The sequence below is a fragment of the Gavia stellata genome, chromosome 8 (genome assembly GCF_030936135.1).
Source record: "Gavia stellata isolate bGavSte3 chromosome 8, bGavSte3.hap2, whole genome shotgun sequence".
Taxonomy (NCBI): Eukaryota; Metazoa; Chordata; class Aves; order Gaviiformes; family Gaviidae; genus Gavia; species Gavia stellata.
In genome coordinates, this window is record NC_082601.1 from 8946273 (window position 1) to 8966267 (window position 19995).

The following is a 19995-nucleotide window of genomic DNA, read 5'->3' on the forward strand; positions in this document are numbered from 1 at the left end:
AAAAAAAATGGAGTAAGAGAAATATGGGGAGCTCTCTGGGTATTTTGTATAGTACAACTATGTTTTGTAGTTCTTTTAGACATCTCTGTATGGGAGCAGTCTGCCCTAACTATTTTAGGATAAAACTGTACAATATATTTTTATGCTAGTGAAAATGAAAATTTAAAAAATTAAACATGTAGGTATACCAACATACCTGAATTAAAGGCTGTGCAGGCTTTAATGATTTTTTATGATTCCTTTAATGATTCCTTCAAAAGAGTGAGAAGACTCCGGGGGGACCTTATTGTGGCCTTTCAGTACTTAAAGGGGGCTTATAAGAAAGATGGGGAGAGACCTTTTAGCAGGGTCTGTAGTGATAGGACAAGGAGTAATGGTTTTAAACTAAAAGAGAGTAGATTCAGACTAGATATAAGGAAGAAATTTTTTACAATGAGGGTGGTGAAACACTGGAACAGGTTGCCCAGAGAGGCAGTAGATGTCCCATCCCTGGAAACATTTAACATCAGGTTGGACAGGGCTCTGAGCAACCTGATCTAGTTGAAGATGTTCGTGCTCATTGCAGGGCGGTTGGTCTAGATAACCTTTAAAGGTCCCTTCCAACTCAAACTGTTCTATGATTCTGTGACAAGAATTTATTTTGGATGGCGTTTTAGGGTAATATTCATAGAGAAAACATTTGAAAATCTTTAACTCATAGAAATACATTTTTATGTACCAATCATCTCTTTATTTTTATCAATCAATCTGCAAGAATGTGTCTATAAAAGTGAACTGGTAACTGTATGTGATAGCCTCTTCAGTATGGAGGACTGTTTACCCTCCAGCTTCTGATTTCTTACTGCTGCTTTTGCTGTTGCGGCTTCTGCTTCTACTTTGCTACTTATTTCTGCATCTGTACTTTTTGCTGCCTCATCTCACAGTGTTCTCTGCAGGATCACCCATAGACTTTTTATAGCCATATGTTGAATCCATTGGTAGGTGACATTGTGAAAATATGATGCAGAGCATTTTACCACCTTTGCTGGCTTTGATTGTACCCTCAAGATAAAGCACAGATTCCATACAGTTGTTTATTTAGACTTGTAAACAAGTAAACTCTATATGCCCTTGTTTTTACCTCCCTTTTACTCTCTTTTAATATGCTGAATAATTATGTATGTTTACTTTTTCTTCCTAATCTTATTTTTAGGATTTAGCTGAATTTGAAATTGTTGTTAATGAATCAATTTATTGGACTTCGGGATTTTTATTCTGTTCAGTCATTGACTTTTCTTAACAAGGAAGAAAGAACTGTGCATCTTTCCATAGCATCTTTCCATACAGTATATTACTTAATTTTTTTTTCTAAAATTACAAATGTTAACTATATTTGTGACTTGTTTTGTATAACCACAATTCTTTTGAAACAGCATTTGTTCAACTTTTATAGGTTGACAGAAGGTTAAAGTGAAGCAAGTAATGTAAATTATGTAATAGTTGTAATTATGTGAATGCATTGATTTTGGTGTTACGGTTACGTGATGTGAAGTTATGCATGGGAGGCAGAGAGGTTTCTAGAGCCAGTTTTAACTCATAAATTTTTATATATTGTTTTAGCTTCTCAGTATTTAAGAGAAAACTAGTTGAAACTTGCTCTGATGCAACTGTATACAGCACATTTTAGAGATTCTCCTTTTCCAATACTGAAAGAATTCCTAAAGTCAAGTCATAATATATAGAAAAATACATTGATTTACTGTAATTTACATACCAGATTGTGCCATTTTTGAAGTTTGCACTATGCAAAAATACCAGTGTAATTGAAATTAAAGCTAGGTGACAGGCACTACTATACAAGAAAATTTATCATATTTAAACTGACATATACGAGAGAAAAATTTTCTGACTTTAAGATTGCGTTCAGATGTGGTAAAATACCTCTCTCATTCTTGAAATGTTAGGAATTGTTTTTTAAGTAAAGACTAATAAATTTATCTGGTTCAGTTAAGGTGTGTAATTCACCAATTAGCTATAGCATGATCAGTGCATCTGGAGTTACCTACTGCAGAAACCAGGTGTATGAAGAGCTGTCACAGATAAAAGTTTACATAAGATTGCCTTTTGTTTCCTTTTGGTAGTAGCTGCCTCTGTTTGCTTCCAAGTGGCTTTCTCAGATAGCAAGTTCACTCTAAACAGAAAAGGGCAAGGAAGAAAAGATATACCAATATCTTCTATAGTGTTTCATTGCCAACTCTATTGCAGCTGACAAGATGAGATTGTGGGCATACTTGGAATATCTGCTCTGATATTGTTCTAAATTGTAACGCATGGTGTGAATAATCTCATAAACAAATGTTGCTTCTGTTTTTACTCAAAACAGCAACTTGTAGCAAAATAAATCATATGGTGCTTTTTATTCTGGATCTTAAAGAAGTACACAAAGTAAGCACCTTGAGAATTTTTATGAATTGTCATGTAGTACAAGATACCCTTTGATTAATTTACATATTTATTTATTTATTCTGTTTTACTGTAGGCAGAGAATTCAGCACTGGCTCTGGAAAATGAAAATCAGAGAGAACAGTATGAAAGATGTCTTGACGAGGTAAGGTAGATAAAAAGGTTGTTCTTACCTGGTACTATAATTAAATTAATAGAAATTAATCTCTCCCTCTCTTACAAGGTTGACATTGTTCTGCAATTTTCTAGTATTACCTCATTCTAATTAATTCCCAGAACATGTGTCTGGCAGTCATAGATACTGTTCTCCATGACCTCTGCTGTAAATCCTGTTTTGACCACATCTCTTCACCAAAAAGTTGATATCCCTGTGACCAATATTTGGAACTGGTTTGGGTTCATTAGGAGGAGAAAATTATAATTTGCCTATTAGGTTTTGTGTATTCCTTCTTTTCCGTAGAGTGAAACACCGGTGGCAGTGGCTTCTTCTATCAAAAATCCTCCACCTTTCCTATGTAATGTATTCTGTAACCAGGGAATTCACTCTCTCAGCTCCCCCCTTAGGGTTACATACACAGCTTTTTATGCTGGGTTTTTTCTAGCTGTTGGCTCACTTCTGCTACACGGCTCAGCTTCTGATCAGACCTTCCAGTTACAGCTATGATGTAATTCACCCATCAGTTACTGTCTGAGCACTCCAGCAATGCTTACCGTTCCAGAAATGTCTAGTATCTCCTATCGCATGCAACTTTCTCCATATATATACTGATGCTTACTTGTTCCTCCCATTTATCCTGAAATAAGGCTCTTCAGCATACACGAGAGCTTAAAATAGTTTTAAGACTTTTAGTAGCTCAAATAGTTGCTTAGTAGAAATCATTTACCTCTTCCATAATAAGAATGCATAGTAGCATAAGTAGTTAGCTAACATGCAAACAAAACAAAACAAAAACTACAGCAGCATCTCAGCTGTACCTTTGAGAAGAATGCATGAGTGTGGAAACCACACATAGCAGATGACAATTCATGTCTTCATATCAGCTTTTTAAATTTTTAATCAGCATTTGGTGAAGTATTACTGGCATGAGCAATACAGCTCTGGTACAAGAAGCTTCCAGTTTAGTGATTTTCATCAGCAAATCCGCACTTTTGTCACTATAGCATATTTTTATCAGGGAGGTGGAGTAAAAGACTTGCAGATACACTTTCCCACTAGATTATGCTCTGTCTGTTCTGTGGCACTGGGATACCGGCAGTGCCTTGGTCAGCATTGGCCTGAGTCACTCCATTCAGTGTGCACTTTCATCCTTGGTGATAAGGATGAAATTACCATGTAATTACTAACTTTGGTTTAAATTACAGAGCTTAACTTCAAATTATTTTCTGATTGTCTAGGACAAAATCTGCCTACATAATTAATTTTGGAAATGAATAAAGCACCATAATTGTCGATTCCAGCAAAACACTCCATACAAATTATAAGGACAGAAGATATGTTTTTATTGTGTTTGCAGTAACATGATGCTTTTCTAAGCCAGGGTTGTGTTTTTTACACGCTGTTGCAGTTTAAATAGCAAATAATTACATCAGACTATGCTCTGAACTTCATTGTCTTCAACATTATGTTGGCTGTTTTCATTTCTTCCATATTATCACAGCTGTATCCATCTTCTCTCACTGTATCAACTTTTTCAGGAGAAAGTGCTTTTCATCACCTGTGGTTTTGTGCTTCCCTGCTTTATTTTTTATTATCTTCTTATCTTCTTCCTTTTTTTGTCTTCTGTTTTGTGTGCAGTGACCTCTCTTGTCCTTCCCCATGGCTTGGTATCACTTCTTTCCTCTCCTTCCCCTTTCAGCCCCCACAATGCTTTGGCAGTGGAACTGTAACCAGCATTGGTTTAGCTGACACAAACCTGGACCTAATCCTTTCTGATCACTGAGGTGAAGAAGTAGTTGCCAGACTCAGGCAACAAAACTGTATTTAATAATTGCAAGTTCTGCAGGAGTCCCAGGTTAGCACCCACCTAAGGACATTCTCTTCATGGAGCTTCACAAGAAATCACACGTTCTCACCCTCGTTCATTATAGAAACAATAAAGAGAATAGGACATGAGACATAAATGTAATTAGTGAATAACCCAATCAATGATTGTGAGAACCTTCACTTCCAACCAGAGTCTTCTGAGGATGTGTTGTATGTGACAAAGTCCTTTCCAAACAGGGATTCTTACTGGAGATCTTAAGAAAATAAAAGGCTTTCCATAAATATTTTTATGAAAAAAAAATAATGTCTTCCACTTGAAAATTTCTTTCCCTTAAGACTTTAAGCCTGATGCTTCCTCTGTTCATAACTCACCTTACACCAGCCCCACTTCCTGAAGGTGCAAATCTCTTCGGGTTTTCCCTAGTTTGGGCTTCAGGACTTCTTCAGCAGTTTATAGGAGTGGATGTATGCTCTACAGCGATGTATCCATCTGTGCTGCAACTCCATTTTGCCCCAGGGAGACTTGATGGGTTTAAAGGGAGGAACACAGATGTTCCTGAGAACACGAGGCTGTAATCATACCCAAACCTGAGATAGCTACGCCTGCCATCAAAAAATTTGAGTGCCTGCTACAACCATTATTTTAAATTTGCCTCTGCAATCCAGTTAGTTATGAGTGTATTGAACTTCTCCTGGGCTTATACACAAGGAGTGTTTACCTCCTAGCCAATACGTAGCCATTCTAGCTAGTTACATGTTTGGGATGCTTGACAGGCCCTTGAGGTAATGAAGGTTGGGAACATCGTTTGATAACTATTGGAAGAATGCTGCCATCTCTCACTCATCATTGAGCATCCTCAGATTGCAGCTTCTGTTCCCTGGGCACAGGCAAACTCTGCTCAGGGCATTCAACATCATTTAATCTCACCACCCTGCCAATAGTGTCCCTGCTTGATCCCTCAGGCCTCTATGTGATAAGAACACTTGCTATGCACAGTGTGCTTTCTGCTGAGGTGTTGGTGGCCATTAAGCTGCATGTGAAGGTAGTAAAAATAACCACCATGATTTTTCTGTCTATGTGTGACAAAAAGATACCAGATCTGAGTTAAAGCTATGCCTGCTATTATTTCCTCTCATTTTTCTTTTTTTATCAGTTATTTTACATAGTTCTTTCCATTCATACAATGTCCCACATTTAATATCATATGAATGCTTGCACCTGTGCCTTAAAAATGCATGCTCTCTAATAATTTTCATAGTAAAATTCAATGAAACTCAAATATTCAAAGAGATGAAATCTGAAAAGAATATGGGTCAAGCTGAGCTGAGTCCTTTATGAATTTTAACAATTATTCACTATTTTTAAAGTCATTGTTCATCTCTGAAGTGTACATATAAACAATTTTAGAACAGTACTTGGAAGAAGGCATCATTGAAATGTTCCAGTACTTGATAAATAAGAAAAGAGTTCATTTAATTTCAGAAATACTCCATAAATGTATCTTTCCGTCTCTGAAAAATTTAGTGCAAAAACCACGATTGTCTTCTTGTACCTTTGGGGTTTGAGGTTAACATGCTTAATCTTAGTTTCCTATCCTGGAATTCAGCTGTCAGTTTACTGCTAAGTGGTAATGTCATGTTTATTCACATCACTGTGCCAGCTGAGATTTCTGTCAAGCTTCACCATACTTACATGCAGGAAATTGTGCAACTTAGGGTAGATGATATTTTTGCTGATGTTTTAAGAATTAGCTAATCAAAAATACAAAGTTATCTTAAAAAGGTATTATATTTTTAAGATTTGAATAAAATATAAGACCTTTCATTTTAGTATACTTGAAATGTCTTTGTGCGTATGAAACCATACGTTAAAGGCAGCTGTGTAAAATCTCAGTACTTGTAAAAGGTATAATAGATGTTACACTCAGGTCTCTTTTCTTTGATTCATTCTTTTATACCTTTTCTATTAAGACCACTTTATAACATGTATATGTAAACATAATTGTGTAAGGAAACAGCGAAGGTGGATCTTTTATCTCTTTCATTGCAATCCACAAAAGGAAACCTCACCTAAAGACCTTGGCTATTAAGTTCGAAGAAAAGGCAGGCAGTGTGAAGGCAAGCAGTGTCATCTCCTACATAACAGCAGACTAAGGAACCGGCTATCTCTATTCTATTCCTTGTTTCACCTTGATTAACAGCATGAATCACAGGTCAAGTAATTTTACAGCCTGCTTTTTACTGGGATTGAGCCACAGTTCTGTGGGAATTTCACATATTCTGCATCTCAGAAGTCAGTCCCTCTGCCTTCAGTGGTCTCAGTTTCCTCAGTTTTTGGTAGCTGTGACTATCAGTTTTGTAATGCTGGCTTATGTTGTTCATTCATATTCGTGGTGTCTTTTAATAGCTGTAAGTAAAAATTAAGTCGATCTGCTAGTTTAGCAGTTTATTTCTGTCATCTGGACACTAGCGTTGCTGCTGTAGAAGTGGAATGTCAACCTCATTTGAAATGCAAAAGTTTGGATATGATTCCACTTATTCCATTTATATCAGTTACTAAATTAATTTTAGTAACTGTAGAACATTTCACTGAAGGCTTCCCACCTCAGTTCCTGCTGAAAATCAAGAATATAGGCCTGAAAGTCTTCGAATGGTAATAGCAACACAGTTTGCCAAGTTGCTAGATACTAGAATAACATAACCTCATTTTGTAAAGAAACTAGTTACATATCTCATTGAGATCTATGGGAGCTATGGATCACTGGCAGGTACTTTCATTTAGATATCTAACTTCATACACTTAAAGCTGGAAAATTTGTCACATATGCATCAGCAAGTTCATTTTTTTCCCATTTGGAAGATTACGTCATTTACATTCCTCTGTGCAATATATAAAGCTACAGGAGTAATTCTGTAGGCTATTCAATTTTAAGTGACTAGTACACACTTCAAAGAACCTTTTAGTTCTTCCTTGGTAAAGTAACTCCATGTCACAAAGTAAAGAAGTAATGTATTCGATATGTTTTGTTCAATTTTCAGGTAGAGCAAACAGATGTTAAAAGTACATGCCAGAAGGAACACTGTTGGATGTAGATCCTGAAAGCCTATGGGGCAATGCACATGGTTTTTCAAAACTGTAACATATTTACTTCTGTTGGTTGTTCCTGTTCTAATATTAGTCTGTGACTTCTGTTAAATCATGTATAGATCTATTTTATGGGACCATTGTTCCACGGGCTGCCTTAAGTTAGGGACCAGTTTGGAGAAAAAAATTGATACTAGGCAATTTTATGAGAGTGTGAATCAAATGTAACTTTTGGATCTAACAGAATTGAATTATTTACAGAAATGAATTAGCTTCAACTCTTTTCTCACAACTCAGTTCACATCAGTGGTGTGGGGTTTTTTCTTTAATTTGCCAAGATTAAGAAGAATCAATGCAGATTTGGTGATATCTGCATAAGCTTTACTGTAGTTTCTGAAAGCCAAAACCAAACCAGAAATCGTAACTACTGTCTCTTTTTGCACAGAGCGAGATCTCTAATTGCTCTGCCTAAACGCAAGAGCAAAAATATAGGCAAACACATTGTATGATAACATATGCATACATAGTTTTAAATTACTTTAGAAATGTAACATACAAGTTAGACATCATCAATGGAAAATCTTCTCTCAGTCCCTTTTTCTTCCCCTTCCCTGCCCCTATGCCTCCTGGTAAATGTAAATTAGAAAGGATGTATAAAATAAGTAACTTCAAAAATTCCCTGCTGAATATATAGTTCTACTAATCAATGCTGTGTAATCTCATTCAAGTCAATTATGCTATGTGGTGTGAATGCCTTCCAACCACATTCTCATGACAGTAGGTACTTTAATTTTCTGTGGCGCTTTATGGTTTCTGCTTGTCATGATAGATGTACCATTTTGTCAATATTGAATCAAGAAACAATTAAACTTCATGAAAACATTCAGGACTCCATCCTCGGCTGGTGAAAATCAGCTCTAGTGAATGCAGTCAATCTCAATCCATGCTGATGTACACCAGCTGCATATAGGACTGTGAAATTTTAATCTGGTCCAAAGAAGAGATGACAGAAGTTAACCAAATGTCCATCATGTCATACTGCAATTGATACAATACACATTTGTTTATAGTGAGGACTAGGACAGAAGTAGTCAGCATGCATTTTGTGTATTCTTACTAATATTATCTGATGAAAATACTGGTAAATAATGAAAATACTAGAGTTAGTGGTGGTTGTAGATGGAAAGTGGAGTGTAATGCCACAAAAGAAGGTATTGTTATGCATAAACACACATTATAACATACTTAAACTATTTTATTTATTTATTTCAGGTAGCTAATCAGGTTGTTCAGGCTCTACTTACTCAAAAGGTAAGCTGTGGTTTGGGTATTGTGGTATAACTTAAAGCTTACAGATGTTCATTGTTCATTTGAGAGATATATATTCTTATATAGTGTACATTTTTTAAACGATGTTCATGCATTTAATTACCAAGGCTGCCACATGTCAGGCTCAAAGTCAAGTTTTTCGTAATCCAAGTGAATAAAAATCTGTGAGACTGTACATCTTTAAGGCTTGATCATATAGGACCCATATCCAGTTTTTATTGTTTACCTATATTAAGACAATAGCAACTGAAAATCCTTCCTCCAGATGGTCATTTTTCCATTCCCTCTCCATAATGGGTTATGTTGCTCCCACAGACCATTCCTGTGGAACGTAAAACAAATAAATAACAGTGCATGTCAATAGCTGGCACACTCACTCACGTTCAGTGGGAGGAAAGACTTCCTGGTGTTGGCCTGTGCTTCCCTCAGTAAAAAGAGAAGGCTCCATGTGTAGAACAGGGATTCAGCTGCTCTACTTGTGGTCTGGGGACCAGGAATAGAGAATGTGTATTTTATCTTAAAAAACATTTTGATGCATTCTTGCTGCGTTGTCCTGGGTAAGCAAGGGAAGTACTGCGCAGGCAAAATTCTTGTAGGGTGATTGCAAACCAGTCAGAATGCAAAGATGCAGTATTGCTTCTATAAAGGTCTGTTCTGGATCAAGTCATGTCTGAAGTTTCTGTCCACCAGAATGGTGAAATGGTTGGATATGAAGTATAGTTGTTTCAGATAGAACCTAGTGGGAGGAGTAAAATTAAAAATTAGCTTGCTAAAATGAAGTGATCTGGAAGAAAAGTAAGATGAAACTGAACAGAGAGAAAAGCAAAGTAATACATACGAGCAGAAATAATCAGCTGCCTAGAGAGGGTAGAGTATAACTGGTAGGACAATTCTACAAAAAAGTGGTCTTTGAGTTGAACATGATTCCATGATGTCATTTTGTTGAGGGGAAAAAAAAAAAGACAAACAAAATATAAAGATCTATAATAATAAGCTATGAACCCTTCAATATTCATGAAATAATCCTTGGTGAGATCTAGACCGCTTGATGAATGTGGCATTATTAAAATGCTTTGGATCATTTAGCTTTAAAAAGGCAATTCTGAAAGAGACATAAATACAATCTTTTAGTGCAGATAGTGCAAAGAAGAATATAAACTGTTTTGTCTACACTGAATGACAGGACAAGTAATAATGTTCTTAAAATGCAGCAAGAAACACCAAGTTAAGATAATCAAAAACCTCCGCCACATGCCCAAGAGCTTTCTAGATGCAAATATGTCAAAATATTGGAACAGATTTTGGAGAGTGGCTCCAAAGCCTCTGTTGTGGACATCATTCAGAACAGCAGAGCACCCCCACAAAGCATGTGAGCAGGGACTGAGGGTGACAGCAGGGCAGGCAGGATGCTAAGCATCAGGTGTGAGGGTCAGGCCTGGAGGCACTGATCAGGGTCAGCCTCCATCCCGTGTTTGCTGGGCAAGTCCATGGGCAGGAGGCATGTCCGAGCAAAGCCAAGCCAGGGGGTCAGGACGCAGCTCAGGATCAAGGAGGCAGGAGGCTGGGTGCAGGCGTAGCTGCTGCGCAGCTCAGATGTGAACAAGATGACCTTGAACTCTGCCAGCGAAACTCCTAAAAGTCGGGGGGGTGCCCTGACAGCAGGATAGACAAACGTCCGCACCCGTAACTATCTGCATCTAAGTGAATGGTAAATAGGTACAGAAGGTTGCATTTGGCCATCTGCACATCAGGGAGAAGGCTGTATACACTTCTCAGCTCCTTACTGGGCAGATTTTTTGTGAATCAATTTTATGACATTCTGGACAGATTAGAAGATGCGCAGAGAGATGTTCTGACCACATTAAGTATGCTCTTGGGTATCCTGCCCTGAAGACAGAGATGTCCAGGTGACCTGTAGGTGAGTGATGCAAGACTCTGGAGGCAGTTGCCCGTTATATAGATAACACATTCCTCTGGCCCAAGCTAGCATCAGGAATCCAGAAGTAATAACATTCCCTAAATCTCTTCACCCAACAGCTGTGGCCACAAAACAGCCATGCAGCTGTTACCACAGGTTAGGGTTGAAAGTATCATTGTTCAATCCCATGTTTTTTTGATGCACAACAAAGCCTTTTACTGTCGAAGAGGGATATTGCCTTACAGTAATTGGAAGTATTGTAGCTTGGAGGTGATTTGTGCAAACCACAACATCTGGGGAAGCTTGCACTGCTGCTATCTGTGCTGTATTACTCTTCCTGTACTCTGTATACACATACGCTATATGGTCTGTGTATCATCAGAGGACTGCAGTATGCAGAGCTATTGCTGTAACACCTTTTAGAAACATAACTTCAGCTATTTTTAAAAAAATCCCAAATCTGTTTTTCAATACAGCTTAAATGGAAATGGAGGCATTTTCTCATATTAATACACACAGAAACCTCATCCACATTTTGTAATATAAAACCATATGTGATTAAATATTTACCAGAGGGTTGATCTCAATTTATTAATCTCTAGTTTGAGAATATTGGTTGTTTCCCAAATGAAGAGAGGAGCTTCCTGAGTCCCTTTGCAAAGGTGTCAGACATTTTGATGACTACATACTTGTTCAGTAATGAATCCTCCCAAACCCATAGGAACCAAGGAGTTCACATGGATACAATGAAAACAGATTTGAATACATTTAATAAAGTGATTTACTTAGTATGGATGGGATTTAACAGCTGCTTACCTATTGCTGAGTAATAAAAGCTAATTTAATATCCATAGAAAGAGGAAAGAGGGTACTCTTCTAAATGCTAATGAATATTAACTGTTACACTGCTCCTGATACCATTCATACAAGTCCTTTTATAAGAAAAGACAGGAACACAATAGCATACAATAAAGAGGAAATTGGACTCCCCACACCAGTCCCAAATAGGTAGATATCAGAATCCAAATAGTAACTAGTAAACAGATAAATCTACCGTCGTACAGCTAAGCAGTAAGACAGAGCCAGTCATGCCACAGTGAGATAACACACCTCTGGGGCATAGTGAGACATGAAGAAAAGCTGAGAGCTTTCAGAAAATGGAGAAGAGTGATTTTGTACAGTAATGCACACTGCGTAGGCTTTGCTGTGAATCTGAAATTGTCCCTTAAGGACTAATTTTTGTTTAAATTAAGTACATGCTGTAATGTAACGAATAAAGCACTGTGTACTTGCCAGTATGTGGAGAGACTGTGATTCCACTGAGAGATTCTGGTGACAGAAATTGAGTGAGCAAAGCTTGAGTGATTTATCAATGTCACTGAAACCTTGAAATGGAATTACAGTCTTAAATGTGCACTTTTCAAGTATGTAATTTGTTACAATACACATAGAATTTCTCTAATATGAGAGGCTTTTTTTTACTGTGACTATGGAGAAACTATATTAAATTGAGATTTGTGCTGAATTAGCCACACAGAAAAATTTCACAATTCTATGTAGCAAAATTATATGGATTTTTTACCACTCAGTAATAGAAAATTTTACCTCTGGGAAATTTAAGAAGTCAGAAAACCAACAAAATTACTTGAGACAAACCTGTGTGCTCTGATACTTACTGGAAGCATCCATTCTTTCTCCTTCCACCCAAAGACGACTCATATGACATGAGATGGCAGGAGTGCTGTTTTTTTTTTCATGTGAGACCTGGATTAGCAGTTTGAAATTTGAGTTACACCACTTGATGAAATTGTTTTGTGATCTGTGTATCTGCTCTTTGCATATTACCCTCCTCCACAGGAGTGTATTCAGGAGAATACTTTTTTACTCTGGATTCTGTATGAAAGTTATTTCTTCTTCATTTTCATCAATAAAATAGAAAAGAAGTGAATTAAGTGTTAAAACAGAAGAAACATCTTCAGAGGAAGAGCAGTGTATTTCTGGAACCTCTAAAGAGGGCACTGAATCCCGTTTTGGAGAAGAGTGACTCTCATACTGAAGAGCAAAAGTACAAATAGAGAGGTGCTTAGGTATTAGTATAGTGAGACCATAGGAATACCTTAGATATTTGGTAGATTACTGTCTTCGTAGCTGGTCGTTTTGCCCATAGGAGAGGAAATATATGCTTCAGACATTTGGTAGTTGTATTAATTGGTAATTTTAGGACTTCAACTTTCTAAACGCAGACTTTATTTTGCCAGAATGCTGCTCCCTTAATGTGCCTCATTTCTCCTCTGGACTATGTGTCTTTACCATTGGCATGGTTTATAGCATCTGGGCGGGTAATCTACTATCTTATATTTCACTTTTTACAGAAAGTCTAAAGTTTGAAACATAAATCTTCTGGTTTTAAAACTGTAAGATAGGAAGGTTTTGAGCAGAGGCATTGCTAAGATTTATATTTTTTTCTACATTGTTATTTTCTGTGAATCATTTTTCCCTTTCTGTGCACTTAGTAGTGTTGAAATGTTAAACACTGCTGTAACAGCTAAGGCTCTGTTTAAAATTCTCTGATTATTTGTGAAAGGCAGACAATGATGGGTCTTGATGTTTGCAGTTTCCTAATAGAGATTGCCTTGTGTAAGACCAGAGATTAGAGGTCTCAATGACAGAAATCTGTCTCAAGATTTTTTGGGGGTCATGTTGGAAGGCTTTAGCAATTTTACTTGAACAACCACTTGACAGCCACCTAAAACAAATACTAAGAAACTATCAAGAGAAAATAACTGCATTCATTCAATAGTACCATAAAATCTGATACATACTATATGCATAAAAAGATGTTTACAGTTTTCTGAAAGTCTCAAGATGAGCTTATTTTATTGTGTGTTCACCTTTTATAACCTCAGTGCTGGTAACAGTGGAGACTAGAGCAACTGCAGGCAAGAATTTAAGCTACATCTGACTACAGTTTCCCCCTCTGAGTTGTTTTCTTATAAGGCTAGGTCATCATGTTGATAATGGTATTGACAGGACAGCATATGGGGATCCAGAGGCCTGTTTCTCCACCTTCGTATGGTGGAAAGTAATATCCGCTAGGCAATACCACAGGGCAGCAACTGTTCTAAATTTAAAGGAATATGGGAAAGTAGATTTAATTTACTTTTTTAATAAAGCTAGATATGGCTGCAGCTTATTATTTTTATATGTAATCTTTATTAGTAGACCACTCTTCCTGATTTATGAAGCTCTCACACCTCAAAATGGACAACTGCATAAATTATGCTGAAAAGCTGAGTGTCAGATTCTGCTCTCTTTCCAAAATCCTGTTTCTGATAGAATCCTGTATTCCTTCAAGTAGCCAGGAAAAGCAGGTCTTACACTGAAGATAGATAGATAGATAGATAGATAGATAGATATTTGCTGTATCTGAAAGCCATTAATGGCTTGCTCATGATGAACCTGGCTCAGCCTTGTCTGAAAGACCTGCATCTTTCAGTTTCGACAGTAACATCCTGTGCCTTAAGATGCAGGGGTTTTACACTCCACCTCTGCTTCTATTGGCTTGTTTTAAGGCTTTTTGGTACCTCATGTTGGAAATGTCAGGCAGGATCATATCACCACATGTGTCTGGTGCACCAACATCTTACAATGACCTAGCCAGCTCTACAGTTGCAATTTACAGTGGGGAGAATTACAGACCATACACAGTAAGCCAGCCAGAAATGCTGACTTGGTTATTCCAGAAAAAACAAGGCGGGGATCAGACTTCAGAAGAGTACCTTGAAGGCACAGGACCACTTTGAACTTCTTCCTGGTTTGGTATAGCTTATGCTTTTTCCTTAGCTTATGCTTTTTACAATATTCATATCTTAATAGCTGCTTTCTGCTTTGTGATGGCTGCAAAAGTCACTTTTTATACTAACAGAAAACTTTGAAAGGATGTGTCAGGTAACTACTGTTTCTCATTACAAGATTTTTTTTAATGTTATCCTGTGATGATCAAACAACCAGAAAAAATGAAGTAGCACATTTTTCTGATTTGTGCTATTTTAAAAGTTGTGTATGTATTTCTTCGTAGTATCTGACATTACTTAGACCTTTTTAAGTGCTTCTGTTACCTGCTTTCTAATCTTTCTATTTTCCCTGTGCTGCAGGATCTGAGGGAGGAATGTATAAAGCTGAAAACGAGAGTTTTTGATTTGGAACAACAGAATCGAACATTAAGTGTGCTTTTCCAGCAGAGAGTCAAACCAGCTTCTGATCTCCTTCTTCAGGTAGGAAATCGCCTTCGCAGAATGAAAGCTGTGAGCTTTATATTTCTCACAATTATAAAATATTTTTCTTCTTTTTCAGGTTATGTCAATAAGCAGGAAATGACAGTTGATAGATGTAATATATTAGGAGAATATCCGTTATCTGTAATCTGATACCATTGAAACTGAAAGTGTACGCCAATGAGCTATGACTACATATTATGTGCAAATGTGAAGAAAGGAGCACACCTGCAGAGTAACTTACTTTTTTAGGTGCTTCTTCACTATGATAAATGGAATGATAGGGGTTCATTATCCCTCTGCAGGGGAGAAGCTCAGATTCCTTAACATTCTGCTTGATGGTGAACAGTGTAATTTCCTGTGAGAAGACAGCCCATTTATTTAACTTTTGCCATATGTGTTACAAGGACTTAAGTACATCTTCAGAGGCTTAAAATGATTTTTTTCCCCCAATGTTTTATGGGAGGATATAGCTGAGAAACCAGATGACCCATCTCCCACTCCTTTGCTGTTCTGGAATAATAAGAGATGTTTCAGTATCCCTTTTCATTTGGCAAAGTCCATTATTGTGAATTAATCCATCGCTTTGTCATCCTATTGTAGAAGTAGAATTGCTTTGCAGAAGTTCCAACAAATCTGACCATGAGCTAGGAGAACAGTAAGTGAGGACTAATTAAAATTTTGCAGGTTTCTAACAATAGACCAAATGCTGGTTTTAGCAGTATATTTTATTTCTTATTAGAGAAAAACTTGTTCATTATGGAGGAGAGATTTGGGTCATGTCAGCTATGTAGGTGATATTAAATGTGTATCTTATTTAAATCGTCTGATGCTGTGCATCTGTATCTCAAAGTAAAATTGGGCCCTTGCACTGTTGCTTGACAGCTGAGGGCTGCTAACTCTCATCAGCTTGGGCTGTTTATTGAGGAAACATGATCTGGTCGCCAACTGGTGCTTAAAGGCAAGGGAATCCCCACGGTGAGGGCAAATAGCTATACTTACTTACTGTGAAATTCTAAAGCACAGGCAGAGTGGTGCCAGGTCACCATTACAGGCATCTGGGTTCTTGCGTTATCCTCAGGTTCTTGTTCTGTCTCTTGATTTTGTGTTGATTTAGGTATTGCTAGGTCAAGACTTTCTTTCTTCTGATTTCTTCTCCCTTACCCACTGCTTTCTTTCCTGTTTGTTCATCCTTCATATAGTCCTGTGTAGGACTGATTTATCTTTATCCATTCGTAGTTTCTGACACATCCACTACAGCATGGACCTTTATTGCTCACTTCTGCTTTTGACAGTCACATCACCTGCTCCTTCTTCCTGGTTTGTTTTCTCTCTCTCTCTTTCTTTCTTTCTTTCTTTCTTTCTTTCTTTCGTTTCTAAAGTGTCTAACTCTAGTCTATGTTAGTATTGGGTTAGATTGCACAGAAGTCATACATTGCACATTCTTTATTACAGATATGGCTCTTCCTCCCCATTCCTTGTGTGGCAACAATAAAGCCAGGTTATTCTGGGAATGTTATAGAAGTGGGTTATTCTGGGAATGTTATAGAAGTGTTAGATAGCATCTGAAAAGTGTATAGATTTTTTTTTTCCCTTTTCACTTGCTTTGTCTTTATTGGCTGAGGAAGAAAGAAAATTAAGATCATTCGCAAAGTCCAGGTCTCCCAGACAGCAGCAAAATTTGCTGTTATGTCCCTGCTCTTGTTACCAACAGATTTTAACCCCCCTGGGGAAAAAAAGCAGAGAACAAGTTGCAATGTAAATCAGAAAATGCTGTTAAAACACTTCATATGTCATTTTTTACCAAGAAAAAAACTCCAGTAAATTTGTGAGTTTCCAGAAATTTATTCATCCTCTAACTGTAGTCCAGGCTTGAATAAATGGTGTGTAATCTGTGATCTTGCAGTCTGAGATGTAAAATCTGAAGAAAGGTGCTTCCTTAGGACTGAAATTAAGCAAATATTGTTGTGTGCCTGCATAGAATTGAAACACAGTTTGGATTATGTCTTCTTGGAAATGCATACATCCCAGATTTAGAGCAGTAGCTAAATATTTGTTTAAATCTGTCACTCTACAGAAGAGTACTAAATATGTGGTTAAGGACATTCCTGTTAAATCACGACCCTAATCAAAGTCAATGGGCAAATACTGCTAACAGGGACGAGGAGCAGGGGGACACACGTGATGTTAATTTCACCTTTCCTATACTGTCTGATACAATACAGTTCAATTTTATTTACGTGCTGATCTCATCTTAAGAGTATTCACACTCAGTACAATTACAAATCTTGAAGAATGCTGCAGAAGAGCATATAAGCTAAAAACAAATAGTATTGGTTTCTTTTTCTGCATACCCACTTCTGTGATTTGATTGTATATTACCATCAAATTATTCTGTAACTGACATTAGAAGACTCTCGTATTAAAGAGTAAGCTTATTTTTAAACCATAAACATTCTTGACATCTTAGATTTCAACAAACATAGATTTCTTAAAAAAAAAAAATCACCATTGCCCTAGGGTTTTTGTATATTGGATTTTAGGCAAATAATACATGATTTGGGTTTCTTAGAAATCAGATCATTCACCTTTTTTTCAATGAGAAGATTGGTACCAGTGTTCTGAATTTGACTGCAGAATAATGGCCTGTATACCGTACTGATTGCACTGTGTTGTTTTTCCTCATGCTTCTCACACAGATCAAAAGAAAAACTGATTGCTACCAATTTAAAAACATAATCATGTAGTAAGGTTTTCATGACTGCTTCAGGAATCCTTCACTGTAAAACTATTATTAGAAGTATTACACTTTCATGCATTTACAAGAAGTGTAAGTACTCATGAAATAGAAGGGCCTAATAGTATTTTAAAAGAAATACGCATGTTTTCTTGAGGCATGTGATTATGTATATTGCCATATAAGGTCTTTGCTGCTAGAAATTTTGGTGTGCTTACTGCTTGTAGGGAGAGTGACACAGAGGATATGTCACTCCTGTCATGAAAAGATTAAGTAATGCTGATGCAAAATGTAAGGAGGAAAAAGAGATAACTCAAGCTTTTTATTTTTTGTCACCTCTTCCATATTGTAGATGATTTTAAGAGCTACCCTGTCTTTCTGGGGATATTCTTTCTAGCTGAAGGGTGTGATTTACAGAGCCAGTATTAGGGTAGATAAATAAAGAGGAGCCTGATCACCTATTTTTTTTAATTTTATTTTATTCATCCAATCTCTCATCTTAAAATGAAGAAGCCTTGGAAAAGTGTTTATGTCTCAGCACCACCTGAAGAAGAGCAATAGTTTCATTTAAAAACTAGCACAGAGGAGTAGCTTCTGCCCAAACAGCCTTCATTTTCCTCAGTTAATGTGGTTGCTAAAAAGAGATTAAATTCTGCCTGTCATAGCAAGAGAGGTTTGGGAAAAGAAAACCGGGAACTCTGTTTTAGTGAGCCACCTTGTATTTCATCTGGCAATGGGAGAAATAGTTGGGAATAATAGACTTAAGATTTAAAATTGGGTAGAGAGAAACTGGTTGGAAGTGAAGAGGGAAATTTGTGGAGGTGATATACAGAAGGTTGCTGAAGGGGTAAGATAAATCCAAAGAGAGGATACAAGAGTAGGAATAAGAAGTCTTAGATGAAACTTAACACTTCTGCTTTGCCCATGGCCATGTATAGCATCTATGAAATATTTTTAAATGTAAATGTCAATATGACTATATTTCTGTCTTTGCCTTATTTTTTCTAAATGGTGCAGTGTTTTCTTCAAAGAAACTTCAAACTACTAAAATCACCAAATTACATGGTTTTTCCACTTCTTAGCTGTGTTGTCTCACAGACTTGTTTTGACTTCATCGGCTATAGGCTGCTCAGTCCTGAGACACAGATCTTTTCACAGATCCTATCTTTCTAGTTAGCCCTCTTTTTCCAATCCTACCTGAAAATATAACTAATGTCATTGAACCTGATTCTGATATTACATATCCTGCTTTTTACAACAATGATGACTTGTATAAAGTTACTGAGGATAACTGGGGTCAGGATTTGCCTTCTGATAGATATCACAGTAATTTGTTTATATTATGTATCTCTGTTTACATAAATGAAACATGTTTGTTACCCGAATTCTTCCCATGGACGAAGACTTGCTTTCACTTTTCACCCAGAAGTTTGCTGTCACAGTTTTTTTATAAAGCATGTAGGGAACCTTCAGAGAAATGTGTTAAAAAGTGGCAAGTAGCAACTTTTATTAGGTTGATTTTTTTGATTAAATAAGTAATAAAATTTTCATAGTTGGGAAAGTATAAAATAGTATTTATAATAATAAGATTTACAGTATCTCTGATCCTAAACTATATTTTCATTGCCATTTTATTTCCATCATAACAATTCTACTTTATAAACTCCTGAATAAAGCAGGGAGAACACTTGAAGTATCTATTTTCTCTTTGTGTTTCTCTGGATGGATTAGTTTCATTTATTACTCATGGACCATCCAGATTGTTTAATTTTATGTCTAAAATTTTGTCTAGAATGCTACAGCATAGTCTGCTGGATTCTCAGAAAGTCAATTTAAATAATAACTACTTTGTTATAACTGCATTGATATTAGCTCTTTTAATAACCTGGCAACTATGCCCTGACATATAAGATAGAGTGTAGCTGTACATACTTAGATGGAAACAATTGTACAACTTAGCAGGAAGGGGTAAATTGTACCAATGACATGATTATATATGGGAAGAAAAAGAGGACAATTAATTGCCCTAACACCTGACAAAAGGAGATGGAATATCTGGCCTCAGAGTCTGACCTCTGGTTCAGACATCGTTAGACATGATGATGTCTGAATGCAGAAGGTTAAAAGTGAAGTTGCATTGCTTTACAGCAATCAAATATAGGGAATATTTAAGTATTTCAGAAAGTAAGTGTCTGAAGGTCTGAAATTAAAACTAAAGATCACCAC

At 36.8% G+C, this 19995-nt stretch overlaps 1 protein-coding gene across 1 annotated transcript in view; it reads left to right on the forward strand.

Moving 5' to 3' along the window:
* NCKAP5 (NCK associated protein 5) overlaps positions 1-19995 on the forward strand; it is a 382667-nt gene that overhangs the window by 278573 nt on the left and 84099 nt on the right. The window contains exons 7-9 of the mRNA XM_059820618.1: positions 2519-2587; positions 8784-8822; positions 14913-15032. Coding sequence (XP_059676601.1) covers positions 2519-2587; positions 8784-8822; positions 14913-15032 — 228 coding nt within the window. The remainder of the gene's footprint in view (positions 1-2518; positions 2588-8783; positions 8823-14912; positions 15033-19995) is intronic.